Here is a 19,925-nt window from a genome sequence, read left to right as displayed (position 1 = left end):
AACAGTAAAAAAAAATGAACATATAACTGATATTCATGTCAACACCGAAGTGCTGACTACTGGGCTAGTGATACCCTCGGGGACAAAATGTCCACCAGCAGTGACATCGACCCAACAGTGGCGTACTAATTCAAGAGGTTTTCGATAATTTCAACAGGCTTACATGCATATTAGGACTTAAATTTTGTGTATGTATTAAAACAAAACATATGACCTTTTCTGTGTATATTGTCGCAGTAAATAAAAATACAGTTTAACGAAATTGATTTGTAAATTGAGTATATTTCATCATCAGGACTGGACTGAAAACATTGAATCTGATGGAACTAGAACAATGGGCAAAGAAAGAACAAATCGACATATTTTATAGTACTATAGAAAACAAACATATCTTTAGTGGGAAAGTATATATTTATGTTAATGAAATTGTAGATTGTAGGTATTCCTATGGGCACTAATTGCTTCCCTTTAATAGCTTTTTATGTACTGTTATGAAGCAGTATGTATAAACAAACTCAATTAAAACCTGTATCAATTGCATATAATTGATAAATTCAACAACACTTTGTTTTCGTTCTCTATTGTTCATTTTCCTATTTTTTAATTATTATGTTCATTTAACACCATCTTACGGTGTTTATATTTCACATCTCTCGCTATGCCCGTGTCTGTTGTGACGTTTTTGATTGTTATGAACGTAATTTATGTATCACTGGTAAATTATTAAGTCAGGGATTTTGCTACCACAAATTATTAAAACCTTTACTTAATTCTTCCATAGATGTAACGGTTTGGTTTTGCAGTTTGGGTGTAACCGAAGAAAACTTATTTCAAACAGGATAGCACATCTTCATTTCTATGGGTTGTTGTTTACCGTGTCCGTAAATTTAGAAACGATCCTTGTTAACTTATCGATCCATACTAATTCTGAAACTTTACCCATTCAAAACTGTAATTAGATCTTTGAATATTGTTTTTATTGGTATTACTACTGATTTTCTATTAAAAGCAAACTAAGTAGTATTGTTATATGCATACGCACATTTATGAATACACAATCTTTTGATCACTATATCTTGGCATTGCACAAGGTCGTGTTTTTCTGACTGTTTATGACGTCTTTACTAAATCCATTGGATGTCGAAGTGTACTAATTGATAATTTAGTCTAAAATGCAGGAATTTTTGTATTATTTGTTATTGGATTTGAATCATTTGTCAATAACTGCGAGAACTCTCAGATATATACTTAGACTTTTTGTTGTTGTTGGGATGTACAGACATAATCAGTTACTGTTGTTATCGATCTAGTTAATGCTAGATTGAGTAAGATTTGACCCTCTCTCCCAGTGGATTACACTTTTGTATTTGTATATGATTATATTTTATTGTGTGATTTCTGTGGGAAATATTATATTGCTATGCAATAATATGTCAACATGCATTTTAAATTAGCTCGAAATGTCACGATAATCAGTCTAAATCATCTCTCTATGTTGTGGGTTTTTAGAGATTTGCAACAATAAAGGTATGTTTTGAAATATTCTGACTTACAGTTTCCCTTTTGTTTCCCTACTTCCAATTATAGTGAACATTTTGCTATCTTTCAAAAGGAGGTAAGGTAAATTTCCACTTAATCTATTTCAAATGACTGTAATTTGTTATAATCATTCAATCTTTACTGATATATTTATGATATACTTTGTAACTTAAGGTTCTTGCAATACGATTTATCATTTCTAAACATATCATCAAATTATAAACGCCTGAAACAGCAATTTTAACAGATTTTGTCCATTATTAAGTATTTGTCTCAAAAATGTATCAGTAGAACACCGTTTTCTAAAAAGGTACGTATTGTCTTGTGTATACACATTAATTGGATTTTGATTAGCGACGTCTTCTGATACAATATGTCCCTGTAATTGACGCTGCGAGTGAACCAAATAAGGGGGAAATTGGTCATACTTCTTCTTTCCAGCAGAGAAACATATTCATGGTTTTACTGACTGATTTCAATGTAATATGTAGTGACTGTTTTCATTTTCCCTCAATTGGATGTGTGGAAATATAATGCTACCTTCCTGACCTGTTGCCAGAAGTTGACCCTTCGTTTCGTAAGTAATAGACTGGTGTTATTCAGTGGCAACAGTAGTTTACCGATGTTCAAGACATATAGAAGATATAAATCAAAGCAAACTAAAAATACATAAAAGTAGGGGATTCCCAATAGGAGCGAGATCGAGTGTGTCGACAGGGTAACGGTTTCCACGTATACATGTAGCACCTGCAATACGAGTCTACATTCTGACTGTGTCACTTTCAAGAATTTTGAAATATATCTGTTGGTATCTTTAGATCTTAGACCGTGAAGACAAATCGCTAGTGAGTTGAAACGCATTACACATCATATCGAATTATTCGTAATGGTCACCGTATATTGTATGTAGTATCGAGTTCAATCGTTCTTCCTCTTTAACTCTATTTTGGTCCATTTTGTGTCAGGAACACACCTCTGTTATTGTGAGACCTCGTTTACCCGTCATAAAGATTGAATAATGGTAGGACATCAATTGTAGAGAAGAACTTAAAGAATTTTAATAATAGTTTCTTTTCGTTATCTAGAGAGGCCCTTGTCCAAAAAACAAATATTAGAATAAAGGAAAATTATCCCAAAAATGTGTTATGTTGTCGATTTATTGTTCGCTGGTCTTATTGGATAACGTAACGGTACCCAAATTGCACCGAATACCCAAATTGCACCTATTTAGCAAAACTAGCAGCGAAAATCTTACAAGATTTTCTAGAGACTAAACAATTTGTTTTTTTATGATTTGATACTAAGCACATCTTTCAACATAGGTAAAACTATTTAGATATGCACAAAACGTTCACAGTATCTATCAACAGATGAAGTATTTACTGAAAACGCAAAATGTACTGAAACGTCGCCACACTGTAAATCTACCTGACGCCTGACGCGTCCGGACGCGTTCAAAATTTGTACACCGATTGTTCAATATTTTAACGTCATATGTTCATGCTTAGAGACGTGTTCAAAGTTTTAACGTTCGTGTTAAAAATATTAACATGTGTGTTCAGACACAGTGTACACCGGTGTTCAAATTTTGATCTGAAAAAGAGAATAGATGTTTGTCCGGTTTTCTATCCTTCTAATTGGCAAATTTACAAAGAATATCATTTAAAAATATGAATGTACATGCAGGATGATGATCTTGTGAATTTTTGACAAATAATTTTGTAATTGTGAAAAATTAAACTTCCAAGCTGGCATATATGTATAGTTTATGAACTTATTTTATTATTATTACTAGTTTTACTTATAAGTGACATAATTATGCAAACCAATGAGGCCTGTTATGATAATATCGTAATACAAATATGTCGATGTTTATCTTATTTCATGATCCGTTCAGTGTCTTAACATTACATGTCCAATCGGTGTTCAAATCGCTCGAAATTTTGAACACCTCGCGTTAAAAAAAATATACCAGGGTACCAAATACCGGAAACCGATATCGGCTGGTGATTTAGGCGGTTAAATGAAGAATGGATACATATAAGGAAGAGCACTGGAGAAGGGACTTCTATCTCACATGAACACGAAAGAAGTGAGTAACAAGTTAGGATAATATCCATAGGTAGTTCGATGGCTTCCTTGTTATTTTCTCATGTCAGATATATATTTGTCAAATATTCATAACTGTTATATCCAAATTTTCAATATTAAACATAAAAGACGAATTAAAGAACAGTATTTCACGTAAATAACTGTAAGCTTTGTTCTGGTGATTTTCTAAACTGATGAATAGCCAGTCTGTGATCATCTGTCTGTTTAAATACAGAATAGATTGACACCTATATTAGCTGAGCACTAAGTGTTAAGAACTCTAACATCAAGTGTTCAAAAATGAAACACAAAGGCATTAAGAAATGAACACCACACATTCAATTGATGAACACTAAGTGTTAAGAACTCTAATATCAAGCGTTCAAAAATAAAACACAAAGGCATTAAAAACTGAACACCACATGTACATATTCAATTGAGGAACACTAGTGTAAACATATGGAACACCATTTTTGACTTAGAAAATGCATTTTTATTTATTTGCAGGAATCGTTAGATTGGAATGTTTGAATTAGAAACCGGTAGCCAATAAGCCCACGAAGGTAATTTCTGCATGCTATAAAGTGTTGGAAAAAAGAAAGATGTCATAAAGGTATGACAATATATGTATATTAATAGCTTATGTAGATGTATCATTTCTATATCTGTATACCTTAGGTCAAGAAATCGACTTATGTAATTTATAATGTCAAAACTTCCAATTCGCTGCCACAGAATATCAATTTGTACTCTAGTAGATCTATATATCGAAATTAAAGCACAACAACTATTGCATAATTTGATGCTTTATGAAAAACTCTCTTCTATTAATTTTAACTTTTATTTTGCAGGATATATAGGCTCATAGACATTACTTATTGTGGAGGATTTTGACATTGGAAGTGGATGATAACACATAAAATGCCACTCAGTTGATAGCTCTAAGTGAAGATGCACTGAAAGGTTGAGCGTACATTGTGTGTGATCGTACAAGAACTGTTGGAATTTGCAAACTTTTAAACTTTCATTGTGACAAATATCTATATCATAAACTATCTACTCATCACATTGACATGCTTTTTTGGTTAGGATACACATGATGTAGGAACTATATCTTGTAATGTAGAAGAAAATAATTATTTGTGATATATTTAAGTCGGTTTAAAAACATTCTGTATGTGATTTCATTGACTGTTACTTGTATTATCATGAGGTATTCTTGTGCACTTTTCTTACATTTATGCTCATTTGATTATATAAAGAATTACTTGTTAAAATATGTTTTATTGTAGTATTTTGCCTGATTCATGAATCAATATAGTTTTTATAACACTGGTTACAGTTTAAATGAGTTTAGTACTTATGGAAAAGTATGTACGCTTAACAATAGAACATGTTCCACATTTGAACACCATCAATTTGAACACCTATGTCAACTGTTCTGAATGTTAACGTCTGGTGTTCTGAATCTTAACATTTTGGGTTTTGAACATGTTCGGTGTGTTCAAAAAGTGTTACATGGCTGTTGAACGCGTCGACGTATTAAGATTTTGAACATTCGGACACGTTAAATCGTTGAACACTAATGTTAAGGTCTTTAACATCAAGTGTTCAAAAATAAAACACAAAGGCAGTACAAACTGAACACCACACATTCAATTGATGAACACTAGTGTAAACATTTGGAACACCATTACACGTTCAAAAAGTGTTACAAAAAAGCGTTCAAGCAGTGTTCTATTTATTAACACTGAGATTTACAGTGCATGCGACGTCATCAAAACGTCATCTTTTTAAAATGAGCAAATACAATATGTTACAAGTATCCATTTAAAAAATAATGAAGAGTAAGCATGGACTAATATCCAATTGTTCAAAATATTTAAAGAAATTAAACAAAAGCTCTGTTATTAGACTTTTGACTATGTGAAGAGTAAAGAAAGATAGGGCTACAAAATAAACACAGAATGGACATTTTTGTCTTCATCATAAAAAAACGTAGATGAAAAAACTGTCAAAATAGGTGCAATTTGGGTACCGTCACGTTATATTGTGGTTTTGGTTTATAAAATATGTTTCAATTAAGTTGCAATGTAAACTTGCGAATTAATTTGTGAAATAAAATAGTAAGGGACATAACTCTTTCTTTAATAAAATACCGCTAGCAAGCGAATTAAGACCTCAGTAGTTCACAATGAGTGTCTTTGGTGTCATTCAGGATGTAATTAATGAAAACAAATTCGTCTTCTACTTATTCTTTGGATTTTGTAAGTAGATTAACATATCATTTCTCTTATATACTTAACAAGTTTGCATTTTCTTTATTAAACTTTACACCTTTGAAAAACTGAAAAAAAATTAACATACTGAATTTTAATTTCCTTTTTAATGTGTAGTATTTTGCTATTTTTTGTAAAGTCAAGGCTGTTTATAAATAAGTTGATTTAAAACACACTTGACGGTTGTTAAACAAGTAATAAGCAGGAAACTGATCTTAAATTAAATTGAAAACTGATTTTTTTTACTTCAATAATTGATAGTGGATATATATGTTATATTTTGTACAACTGTGAACGTGATATGCATGAGCCGGATATATATTGACAACAACATATATATTTGTATATTGTACAATATTTGTCGTATCAACTATCATCATACAAATCCGACTTAAAACACGATTAAACATTACAATAATAGAAAGATCTCATATGCAATGGGTACTTAGGTCAGGGGAGATCTACAATTGTTACATGTTGTCAATTTATAATTTGACAAACACAGGCGCCACCCATAAGTTCTGTCTCCGAGATGATTTCATACTTGAATTATACCAATGCATCTGTTACTGTGAGTTTAAATGTCCCTCTGGTATCATTCGCCCCTCTTTTACTATAGATCCTTGTTAAGTTTAAAAATATTTATTTCTGGTGGATTGGGAAACATGATTGCAACTTATATTTATCCTTTTTCACTTTGCGGGTGCGAGTGCTGCCTTGTATATCATTGTCATTTAAAACATTTTTTACATTTTCTATTCAGGACAATATTGTGAGATAAATGCGTAAAAAGGGAAACGCATTTCAATACGTCATGACAAAATTGTTAGAAATAAATGCGTTGAAAAGGGAAACGAATTCCAATACTTCATAGCAAACTTGTGAGATTAATGGGTTGAAAAGAAAACTTTCAATATAACTAAAGAGTTTATGTATACAATCCGTGTCAAAGAGTTTAGTAACACTTTTGAGAGAGAAAAAATAACAACATAGGCCGCATACGTTTGTGGTCACTTTGAGCGATAGTCTTGTAATGCAATTACATAAAAATTGCTTAAAGCCTTTACCGAATACTTCTATAGATACAAAGATTTGGTCGGGTTGTTGTCTCTTTGACACATTCCCCATTTCCATTCTCAATTTTATGATTTTTTGTTTTTTAATTTGATATGAATCAAAGTCGGGGAAATGATTGCAAAAACCTAAAGACTCGATATTAGAGGAATATACACATTCATGTAAATGGTTTGATAAAATTGAATTTAAAAACATATAAATAGATGATATAAACTGAAATTTCTTGGCAGTTATTGGTTTCATAGCACTACGGCAGTACTTATATGGAACAAGATATACCGGAACAGCACGACTAGATGACAAGACTGTCATTATTACGGGCGCTAGTTCAGGAATAGGTAAAGAGGTGGCAAAGAACCTAGCAAAGAGAGGTAAATTGTACTAAGTCACAAGTGTTAGAGGACAGGGCATTGTTTCTTTCTTTCATTATCATACACATCAGTTTTCCAATACATGATGGTGATGTTACACTACTGTTTCAGGTAAGGTATCTTTTTATATCTTTTTTTTTTGTTCGTGTCTAAATGTCTCAAGACACTCGTCGTATATTATTGCTTGTCATTTATTGAAAATACATGTAGTAGAAAAGACAATTTATCTTGTCAATAATGTATTATAAAAAAGGAGATGTGATATGATTGCCACATAAATTAACAACTATAGGTTACCTTACAGTCTTCAACAATGAGCAAAGCCCATAATTCATATAGTTAGCTATAAATGGCCCCGAAAAGACTTATTGATTGATTGATTGTTGGTTGCTTAACGTCCAGTGGCAAATAGTTCATACATATTCAGGACGAGACCAAATTCACAATAAATACAATAGGTAGGTTGATACAATAGAGGCCATCTGGATGATGGTCGGGGAAATTTGGACTGCCACTGAAAAATTAGGATATATTGGATAGGGACAGAAATTTTGCCTTGCAACAGGCCACCTACGGACCCCTAAAAGAGTTGTTGCAAGGGTTCTTAACGTGCAAAGAGAGTGGCACTCTCTTTACACGAGGCATCGAAAAGACTTAGATGAGCTTTCTAATTATGGTCATATAAGAAATATCAAGTTCGTTTTTCTACATTTCTGTTAGTTTTATACAGATGTAACACTGGTTAAATTTAAAATGTAAATAGTGACTTAAAATTATATTTATAATGGTAAATTATTCAAATATTTTCCCTTTGTTTTGCTGATAAAAGTGATGTTTTCATTGCTTTGCTTTCTATCTTCTAGGCGCCAAAGTGATTTTAGCCTGTCGAGACTTGGAGAAAACAAACAAGGTTGTTTATGCGATAAAAAGACAGGTACGAGATGCCAAAATTGGTGTTAAACATCTAGACTTGGCTTCACTTAAGTCAATTAGACAGTTTGCTAAAGACATCAATCAGAATGAGGAGCGACTGGACATACTGATAAACAATGCTGGTCAGTATACTCGAATCAATATTTGATTTGAACAGAAGTAAAGTAAATGTCCTTATGCGTAATGAACTCACTCAATGACACGTAAACATGTTCACACCTCGAATTATTTTACCAAGCTTCATCATTTGGTATTGATGACTGGTCTTTGATAGTTTTTGTGAAATCTGATCAAATTTATGGAATACATAACCAGACTAAGGGCTTGGCATACTGTTAATTCATCCGCTTAATGCTTTTGCATTGGCAGGTTGTTGTCGAATTTGCCTATAGACTCCTTATTTCCTTGTATTCTTATAAAGACCAAACGAACTACAGAAGAATATAATTTTTAAAGCTTTTTACAAATTTGAAAGCAATACCGACATTAGCTGAAACATGATCAGAAGGAATATAAATTGACAAACATGAGAGTAAAAAAACAACCGTAATTGCAGGAAAACCAAATCATGTCGACAAAGTATTACTTGTTAGACTTACATCACCCAGTCACTATCTTTATTTTAACGACAATGTCAAAAGAAACCTTATATGCGAGCATGTATGGTAATTTATCCCTACATATGTATGGAATTGTTATATGCTATTCAAGATTTCCAGAATTCTATAAAGTGTTAGAATTTGCTGTTATTTTGATAATTTCATAATTACATGTAGGGGTTGGTGATGTCAAAGGAAGGACTCAATTGGCACTTTTTAAAATGCATCTGCTGTCCAATTGACGTATGACCATGTTTTCATTTATACCAGATAGGAGCATAACTATTGTTTGACGATCATATACTCACCATAAGTATTTATTTTTATTACTTTTTAACAGGTGTGTTTTACTGCCCGGATGATTTAAGAACAGAAGATGGATTTGAAATGCAGTTTGGTGTCAATCATTTGGGTCACTTCCTTTTGACCAACTTACTCCTTGATTTACTGAAGAAATCCGCACCTAGTCGTGTTATAACAGTTTCGTCTAATGCCCATGAAAGTTAGTAGTATGACACAAATATAAAGTAATGCAAAAGCTTTGAACTTTATTCATGTTGACTGCTTTCGCGGTGATTAAATTTTTTGGCAAATGATATTTGTTTTCTTAGAGTAATAGTAAAGGATCCAAGATTGTATTGAGGAAAAGGGTTCCTCGGATTTTGATTGCTTTTTAGCTCACCTGGCCTAAAAGGCCAAGTGAGCTTTTCTCATCACTTGGCGTCCGGCGTCCGGCGTCGTCCGTCGTCGTCCGTCGTCGTCGTTAACTTTTACAAAAATCTTCTCCTCTGAAACTACTGGGCCAAATTAAACCAAACTTGGCCACAATCATCATTGGGGTATCTAGTTTAGAAAATGTGTCCGGTGACCCGGCCAACCATCCAAGATGGCCGCCATGGCTAAAAATAGAACATAGGGGTAAAATGCAGTTTTTGGCTTATAACTCTAAAACCAAAGCATTTAGAGCAAATCTGACATGGGGTAGAATTGTTAAACAGGTAAAGATCTATCTGCCCTGAAATTTTCAGATGAATCGGATAACCCGTTGTTGGATTGCTGCCCCTGAATTAGTAATTTTAAGGAAATTTTGCTGTTTTTGGTTATTATCTTGAATATAAATTATAGATAGAGATAAACAGTAAACAGCAATAATGTTCAGCAAAGTAAGATTTACAAATAAGTCAACATGACTGAAATGGTCAGTTGACCCCTTTAGGAGTTATTGCCCTTTATAGTCAATTTTTAACCATTTTTCGTAAATCTTAGTAATATTTTACAAAAATCTTCTCCTCTGAAACTACTGGGCCAAATTAATCCAAACTTGGCCACAATCATCTTTTGGGTTAGTAGTTTGAACTAGAGGCTCTAAAGAGCCTGTGTCGCTCACCTTGGTCTATGTGCATATTAAACAAAGGACACAAATGGATTCATGACAAAATTGTATTTTGGTGATGGTGATGTGTTTGAAGTTCTTACTTTACTGAACAATTTTGCTTCTTACAATTATATCTATAATGAACTTTGCCCATTAGTAACAGAGAACTATATTTGGTAAAAATTTACATATATTTACCAAATTAATGAAAATTGTTAAAAATTGACTATAAAGGGCAATAACTCCTTAAGGGGTCAATTGACCATTTAGGTCATGTTGACTTATTTGTAGATCTTACTTTGCTGAACATTATTGCTGTTTACAGTTTATCGCTATCTATAATAGTATTCAAGATAACCAAAAACGGCAAAATTTCTTTAAAAATTACCAATTGGAGGGCAGCAACCCAACAACCAGTTGTCCAATTCATCTGAAAAATTCAGGGCAGATAGATATTGACTTGATTAACAATTTAACTTCTTGTCAGATTTGCTCTAGATGCTTTGAATTCATAGTTATAAGCCAAAAACTGCATTTTACCCCTATGTTCTATTTTTAGCCGTGGCGGCCATCTTGGTTGAATGGCCAGGTCATCGGACACATTTTTCAAACTAGATACCCCAAAGATGATTGTGGCCTAGTAGTTTCAGTGGAGATTTTGTAAAAGATTACTTAGATTTATGAAAAATGGTTAAAGATTGACTATAAAGGGCAATAACTCCTAAAGGGGTCAACTGACCATTTTGGTCATGTTTGACTTATTTGTAGATCTTACTTTGCTGAACATTATTGCTGTTTACAATTTATCTCTATCTATAATAATATTCAAGATAATAACCAAAAACAGCAAAATTTCCTCAAAATTACCAATTCAGGGGCAGCAACCCAACAACCGATTGACCGATTCATCTGAAAATTTCAGGGCAGATAGATCTTGACCTGATAAACATTTTTATCCCATGTCAGATTTCCTCAAAATGCTTTGGTTTTTGAGTTATAAGCCAAAAACTGCATTTTACCCCTATGTTCTATTTTTAGCGGTGGCGGCCATCTTGGTTGGTTGACCAGGTCACGCCACACATTTTTTAAACTAGATACCCCAAAGATGATTGTGGCCAAGTTTGGATTAATTTGGCCCAGTAGTTTCAGAGGAGAAGATTTTTGTAAAAGATTACTTTAATTAACGAAAAATGGTTAAAAATTGACTATAAAGGGCAATAACTCCTAAACAGGTCAACTGACCATTTTGGTCATGTTGACTTATTTGTAGATCTTACTTTGCTGAACATTATTGCTGTTTACAGTTTATCTCTATCTATAATAATAATTCAAGATAATAACCAAAAACAGCAAAATTTCCTCAAAATTACCAATTCAGGGGCAGCAACCCAACAACCGATTGACCGATTCATCTGAAAATTTCAGGGCAGATAGATCTTGACCTGATAAACATTTTTACCCCATGTCAGATTTGCTCTAAATGCTTTGGTTTTTGAGTTATAAGCCAAAAACTGCATTTTACCCCTATGTTCTATTTTTAGCCGTGGCGGCCATCTTGGTTGGTTGACCGGGTCACGCCACACATTTTTTAAACTAGATACCCCAATGATGATTGTGGCCAAGTTTGGTTTGATTTGGCCCAGTAGTTTCAGAGGAGAAGATTTTTGTAAAAGTTAACGACGACGGACGACGGACGACGACGGACGACGACGACGGACGCCGGACGCAAAGTGATGGGAATAGCTCACTTGGCCCTTCGGGCCAGGTGAGCTAAAAATGTGTCCGGTGACCCGGCCATCAAACCAAGATGGCCGCCATGGCTAAAACTAGAACATAGGGTAAAATGCAGTTTTTGGCTTATAACTCAAAACCCAAAGCATTTAGAGCAAATCTGACATGGGGTAAAACTGTTTATCAGTTCAAGATCTATCTGCCCTGAAATTTTCAGATGAATCGGATAAGCCGTTGTTGGGTTGCTGGCCCTGAATTGGTAATTTTAAGGAAATTTTGCTCTTTTTGGTTATTATCCTGAATATTATTATAGATAGAGATAAGCTATTAACAGCAATAATGTTCAGCAAATTAAGATTTCCAAATAAGTCAACTTGACTGAAATGGTCAGTTGACCCCTTTAGGAGTTATTGCCCTTTATAGTCAATTTTTAACCATTTTTCGTAAATCTTAGTAATATTTTACAAAAATCTCCTCCTCTGAAACTACTGGGCCAAATTAATCCAAACTTGGCTACAATCATCTGTTGGGTTAGTAGTTTGAAAAATGTGTCCGGTGACCCGGCCATAAAATCAAGATGGCCGCCATGGCTAAAAATAGAACATGGGGTAAAATGCAGTTTTTGGATTATAACTCAAAACCCAAAGCATTTAGAGCAAATCTGACATGGGGTAAAATTGTTTATCAGGTCAACATTTATCTGCTCTGAAATTTTTGATGAATCGGACAACCCGTTGTTGGGTTGCTGGCCCTGAATTGGTAATTTTAAGGAAATTTTGCTCTTTTTGGTTATTATCCTGAATATTATTATAGATAGAGATAAGCTATAAACAGCAATAATGTTCAGCAAATTAAGATTTCCAAATAAGTCAACTTGACTGAAATGGTCAGTTGACCCCTTTAGGAGTTATTGCCCTTTATAGTCAGTTTTTAACCATTTTTCGTAAATCTTAGTAATATTTTACAAAAATCTCCTCCTCTGAAACTACTGGGCCAAATTAATCCAAACTTGGCTACAATCATCTGTTGGGTTAGTAGTTTGAAAAATGTGTCCGGTGACCCGGCCATAAAATCAAGATGGCCGCCATGGCTAAAAATAGAACATGGGGTAAAATGCAGTTTTTGGATTATAACTCAAAACCCAAAGCATTTAGAGCAAATCTGACATGGGGTAAAATTGTTTATCAGGTCAACATTTATCTGCTCTGAAATTTTTGATGAATCGAACAACCCGTTGTTGGGTTGCTGACCCTGAATTGTTAGTTTAAGGAAATTTTGCTGTTTTTGGTTATTATCTTGAATATTATTATTGATAGAGATAAAATGTAAACAACAATAATGTTCAGCAAAGTAAGATTTACAAATAAGTCAACATGACCGAAATGGTCAATTGATCCCCTTAGGAGTAATTGTTCTTTATAGTCAATTTTTAACAATTTTCATAAAATTTGTAAATTTTTACTAACATTTTCCACTGAAACCAATGGTCCAAGTTCATTATAGATAGAGATAATTTTAAGCAGCAAGAATGTTCAGTAAAGTAAGATGTACAAACACATCACCATCACCAAAACACAATTTTGTCATGAATCCATCTGCTTCCTTTAATATTCGCATAGACCAAGGTGAGCGACACAGGCTCTTTAGAGCCTCTAGTTTCTTTTGGTATTTTGTTTAAAATATGAACAAAAGAAAATATTTTCACAAAAGTTCGTAATAGTTGTTTTCAACTGTAAACGATGCAATTTGTTTTTTTGAGAAAATCCGATACAAGTGTTTAAGACCAACTTTGGAAAGGATGGTGGGGCTATTTATTTTCAATGGATTGATTCCCGCAATGTTATTGAAAACAACAAGTATCAAAACAGTGTTGGTTTACTCTTTATTTTTAAAATCGTTTGACGTTTGCCGCGTTTGAACTTAATAACCTTATTAGAAGATAAAGACGTTCGAACATGGTCGACTTATGGTTAATCTTTCAATAATCATCAATATGTACACGTCGTTAGTAAAAGAACTTTTGAATCAAATTATATATATAGTTAATGCCTGTTTCAGAGGGAAGAATAAACTTTGCTGATATCAACAGTGAAAAGAAATATGAACCGAGAGTCTGTTACGATCAGAGTAAACTGGCAAATGTCTTGTTTTCTAGAGAGTTGTCTAAACGATTAAAAGGTATATTTGTATTCATTTTAAATTCAGCAAGTAGATATAAGAAGATATGATATGAGTGCCAATGAGACAACTCTACATCCAAGTCATAGTTTGTAAAAAGTAAACCAGTATATGTACAAGTACGGCCTTCAACACGGAGCCTTGAAACGAGAACCACTTATGAACCACATCAACACACGACATCCACTGAACAATGTTCCTGGTTAAGGGCAACTGTAAACAAACGTAGCGGGTCCTGCATGTGTCCTCATACACTTACAAAATTAATGTATATGTGCCTATAACAGTATATGTAGTTGATTTGTTGTACTCAGGTCCACATTTAAATCAACTGTGATAATTATGATAATCACTATGTATCCATAATCCAAAGACAACATTTATTTGTGTCCAACTGATGAGTTAAGCCTTTAACTGATTTTTATAGTTCGTATTATGTTGTACTGTTATACCACTGTCCCAGGTTTGGGAGAGGGTTGGGATCCCGCTAACATGTTTAACCCCGCCACATTCTGTATTATGTGCCTGTCCCAAGTCAGGAGTCTGTAATGCAGTGGTTGTCGTTTGTTTATGTGCTACATATTTGTTTTTCGTTCATTTTTTGTACATAAATTAGGCCGTAGTTTTCTCTTTTGAATTTTTATACATTGTGATTTCGGGACCTTTTATAGCTGACTATACGGTATGGGGTTTGCTCATTGTTGAAGGCCTTACGGTGACCTATAGTTGTTAATTTCTGTGTTATTTTGGTCTCTTGTGGAAAATTGTCTCATTGACAATCATACTGCATATTCTCTTTTTTATATGATAGGAAATAAACATATTTGATTTGATTATTTGATTTATAAGTAAACATTTGGCATATTGGTAGACATTTAATGAAACAAGATGGGAACCTTTACTTAAGTTACGTTTTTTGTTTGTTGCTGTTTGTTATAATTGTTTTTTGATTGTTGTTTAATATAAATCAGGCCGTAGTACGGGGCGCCGAATGGGACTCTTGTGGTTTTGTACAAAATTCAATTCTGTCATAACAAAATCATTTTTGTCTTACAAAACTATGTGCTACAGACTTGTTTTGTATAAACATATTTGCATACAAAATTGACTTTTGTTACCTGATATGGAAATGAAATCACAAAAGTCAATTGTGTGAGGTAAGATTCAATTTTGTGAGACAAAATTGACTTTTGTGAGACAAAATTAACTTTTGTGAGACAAAATTGACTTTTGTGAGACAAAATTGATTTTTGTGAGACAAAATTGATTTTTGTGAGACAAAATTCAATTTTGTCAATTTTGTTGAGACAAAAGTCAATTTTGTTAATTTTGTTGAGACAAAAGTCAATTCTGTCAATTTTGTTGAGACAAAAATCAATTTTGTTGAGACAAAAGTCAATTTTGTTAATTTTGTTGAGACAAAATTCAATTTTGTTAATTTTGTTGAGACAAAAGTCAATTTTGTTAATTTTGTTGAGACAAAAGTCAATTTTGTCAATTTTGTTTAGACAAAAGTCAATTTTGTGACGACAAAATTCATTTTTGTGACGACAAAATTCAATTTTGTAACAACAAAATTAACTTTTATGAGACAAAATTGACTTTCGTGAGACAAAATTGACTTTCGTGAGACAAAAATCAATTTTGTTGAGACAAAATTCAATTTTGTCAATTTTGTTGAGACAAAAGTCAATTTTGTGACGACAAAATTCATTTTTGTGACGACAAAATTCAATTTTGTAACAACAAAATTAACTTTTATGAGACAAAATTGACTTTCGTGAGACAAAATTGACTTTCGTGAGACAAAAATCAATTTTGTTGAGACAAAACTCAATTTTGTCAATTTTGTTGAGACAAAAGTCAATTTTGTCAATTTTGTTGAGACAAAAGTCAATTTTGTCAATTTTGTTGAGACAAAAGTCAATTTTGTCAATTTTGTTGAGACAAAATTCAATTTTGTCAATTTTGTTGAGACAAAAGTCAATTTTGTCAATTTTGTTGAGACAAAATTCATTTTTGTCAATTTTGTGTAACAAAAGTCGATTTTGTATGCAAATTAGTTCACAGAAACCAAACTAAACTAATTTGAATACAAAATTGACTTTTGTCGCCCAATTTTCAAATTAGGTAACAAAATTCAAGTCTGTGTAACAAAAATGAATTTTGTCATGACAAAAGTGACTTTTGTCCGCTGATAGATAATTTTGTATGACAAAATTTTAAATTTGTAGTATGATACAAATTTTGTTAAACTGAACTTATTTTTGTTGAACAAAAGTCACTTTTGTCCGTACAAAATTGAATTTTGAGTACAAAACCACAAGAGTCCCATTCGGCGCCCCGTAGTACGGGGCGCCGAATGGGACTCTTGTGGTTTTGTACAAAATTCAATTCTGTCATAACAAAATCATTTTTGTCTTACAAAACTATGTGCTACAGACTTGTTTTGTATAAACATATTTGCATACAAAATTGACTTTTGTTACCTGATATGGAAATGAAATCACAAAAGTCAATTGTGTGAGGTAAGATTCAATTTTGTGAGACAAAATTGACTTTTGTGAGACAAAATTAACTTTTGTGAGACAAAATTGACTTTTGTGAGACAAAATTGATTTTTGTGAGACAAAATTGATTTTTGTGAGACAAAATTCAATTTTGTCAATTTTGTTGAGACAAAAGTCAATTTTGTTAATTTTGTTGAGACAAAAGTCAATTCTGTCAATTTTGTTGAGACAAAAATCAATTTTGTTGAGACAAAAGTCAATTTTGTTAATTTTGTTGAGACAAAATTCAATTTTGTTAATTTTGTTGAGACAAAAGTCAATTTTGTTAATTTTGTTGAGACAAAAGTCAATTTTGTCAATTTTGTTTAGACAAAAGTCAATTTTGTGACGACAAAATTCATTTTTGTGACGACAAAATTCAATTTTGTAACAACAAAATTAACTTTTATGAGACAAAATTGACTTTCGTGAGACAAAATTGACTTTCGTGAGACAAAAATCAATTTTGTTGAGACAAAATTCAATTTTGTCAATTTTGTTGAGACAAAAGTCAATTTTGTGACGACAAAATTCATTTTTGTGACGACAAAATTCAATTTTGTAACAACAAAATTAACTTTTATGAGACAAAATTGACTTTCGTGAGACAAAATTGACTTTCGTGAGACAAAAATCAATTTTGTTGAGACAAAACTCAATTTTGTCAATTTTGTTGAGACAAAAGTCAATTTTGTCAATTTTGTTGAGACAAAAGTCAATTTTGTCAATTTTGTTGAGACAAAAGTCAATTTTGTCAATTTTGTTGAGACAAAATTCAATTTTGTCAATTTTGTTGAGACAAAAGTCAATTTTGTCAATTTTGTTGAGACAAAATTCATTTTTGTCAATTTTGTGTAACAAAAGTCGATTTTGTATGCAAATTAGTTCACAGAAACCAAACTAAACTAATTTGAATACAAAATTGACTTTTGTCGCCCAATTTTCAAATTAGGTAACAAAATTCAAGTCTGTGTAACAAAAATGAATTTTGTCATGACAAAAGTGACTTTTGTCCGCTGATAGATAATTTTGTATGACAAAATTTTAAATTTGTAGTATGATACAAATTTTGTTAAACTGAACTTATTTTTGTTGAACAAAAGTCACTTTTGTCCGTACAAAATTGAATTTTGAGTACAAAACCACAAGAGTCCCATTCGGCGCCCCGTACCTTGTGGTTTTTCTTGTAAATTATTAACATTTTATCATTCAAAGCTTTTTAGTGCTTACTTAACGATATAAAGGCTGATGGTTGTATGGAACCCTGTAGCTGTGGAAATCCTTATCATTTTGATGTTGGTAGGTAGTTGTCTCATTGACAGTCATACCACATGTCCTTATTTTTCTTTTTTTGCAATACCAAGAACATTTGCGAACAGGATGTTGTTTTGTAGATGCTTTTTTTCTAGAGGTATTAATATAGTACGCAGACTTTCACCAACACTAACAAATTTGCCAATTATAAGCTTGCAAGTAATATCTCATGCTCTTGTCGTTTTATATCATTTTATTGGCTTTTTAATTATGTATTACAACATACAGATTGTTTTCTATTATTTTACTGAAATTGATTTTTTCAATAGGTACTGGTGTAACAACATACAGTCTACATCCAGGTGTGGTACGAACAAACATATCCAAATATTTACGACAACAGCATTTTTTTTCTGGACCTATAATTGACCTTTATTTGGTTCTTCCTCTTTTCAAAGACAGTGAGCAAGGTACATCAACAATTATATACTGTGCAGTTGACGAGTCCTTGGAGAAAGAGTCGGGCAATTACTACAGGTAAATATACCAATAGGTTCCTTCACCTTGCAGTACAAAGCATAAAAGTACTGTGTTTAGGTACACTATTTATTTTCTAACTATTTTTAAATATGCCATTGCCATGGTTTAAAACAGCATATATGTACTGCATATGGATTATTTAAAATGGATAAAAGGAGATGTAGGGTATATGACAACTAGACAGCATCTGAGAGATAAGAATAAACAACAAACATGTAGAGGTTACCATGGGTGTTCAACAACAGACAGTTGTGTGTTGAGCTATAAATCGTCTAGATTGTATAAACTTTGAAGTCTTTTCAAATCTACTGAATATATGTCGCATCGGAAATATGAATTATTGACATAAAAGTTTATACCTATTTTCTCCATTTTACCTTTTCAGGGAATGTTTAAAAACAATGCCAGCAAAACAAGCATTAGATGACGGAGTCGCAAAGAAGTTATGGGAATTATCAGAAAAGATGGTTGGCCTTACATGATTAGCAGAAGTATTGATTTTAACCTACTTCGGATGGACCTCTCTATGCTCAGTATGACCTATTGACATAATTCAATACAAGTTTACTAAAGATATAAACAGTGTTCCAAATGTAGAACTGTGGTCTTTATTTCTAGTATATAACAGCTATAACCGCAATATGTTAGGTGTATTCAATAGTCTGAACATTATCCGAACACAAAGAAGAGTTTTCAAATGAAATAGCCTTTAATATCTTACTCTGTGGTATGGATTTTGCTCACTGATGAAGGCTGTGAGGTGACCTATAATAGTTGTAAATCTGTATCTGTTTAAGAGATGTCTCTATAATAGTTGTTAATCTGTATTTGTTTAAGAGATGTCTCTATAATAGTTGTAAATCTGTATCTGTTTAAGAGATGTCTCTATAATAGTTGTTAATCTGTATCTGTTTAAGAGATGTCTCATTGGCAATCAAACTACATCTTCTTATTTTAATACTGTTGGTCAAACTGAATTAGATTCGTTATATAATATCACATACAGCAAGTATACAGATTTTAATCACTGTCAGGCATTCAAAATTATTGAAGTTCAGTGAAATTACAATTTTTATTTCTTTGCAAACACGGTCTGATAATACCAAAGTATGAATAAATTATAAAAAAGAAGATGTGATATGATTGCCAATGAGATGTAACTCTCCACAAGACACCAAATGACACAGAAATAAACAAATATAGGTCCCCGTACGGCCTTCAACAATGAGCAAAACCAAGTTTGATATATCTAAGACTTTTTAACGTCTTTGTAATTTTTTTTATATAAGTGTACTTTTTAAATGATAATGTATGGGTCTTGCTGCATTTCGTTTGAAAGTGCTATTGAATTATATATGGTATTTGTAATGAAAGTTATAGGACAAAGAAGATAAACCGAAGGAGAAATC

General features: G+C 32.5%; 1 protein-coding gene across 2 annotated transcripts; it reads left to right on the top strand.

Annotated features, from left to right (window-relative positions):
• Positions 1-5,790: 5,790 nt before the first annotated feature.
• LOC139529940 (retinol dehydrogenase 14-like) lies at positions 5,791-19,219 on the top strand. 2 transcript variants are annotated; one of them, XM_071325926.1, is made up of 7 exons: positions 5,791-5,897; positions 7,217-7,357; positions 8,221-8,412; positions 9,230-9,391; positions 14,054-14,173; positions 18,306-18,513; positions 18,902-19,219. In XM_071325926.1, the coding sequence occupies exons 1-7, from the start codon at positions 5,825-5,827 to the stop codon at positions 18,996-18,998; spliced, it is 993 nt and encodes a 330-aa protein (XP_071182027.1). In that variant the 5' UTR covers positions 5,791-5,824; the 3' UTR covers positions 18,999-19,219. The 2 variants fall into 2 exon arrangements, with proteins under 2 accessions (XP_071182027.1, XP_071182028.1); XM_071325927.1 differs by lacking the exon at positions 14,054-14,173.
• The last annotated feature ends 706 nt before the right edge of the window (positions 19,220-19,925 follow it).

This window comes from Mytilus edulis, chromosome 7 (genome assembly GCF_963676685.1).
Source record: "Mytilus edulis chromosome 7, xbMytEdul2.2, whole genome shotgun sequence".
NCBI classification, from domain to species: Eukaryota; Metazoa; Mollusca; class Bivalvia; order Mytilida; family Mytilidae; genus Mytilus; species Mytilus edulis.
The sequence above is the reverse complement of the archived record's forward strand: the minus strand, read 5'-3'. Positions and strand labels throughout refer to the sequence as shown.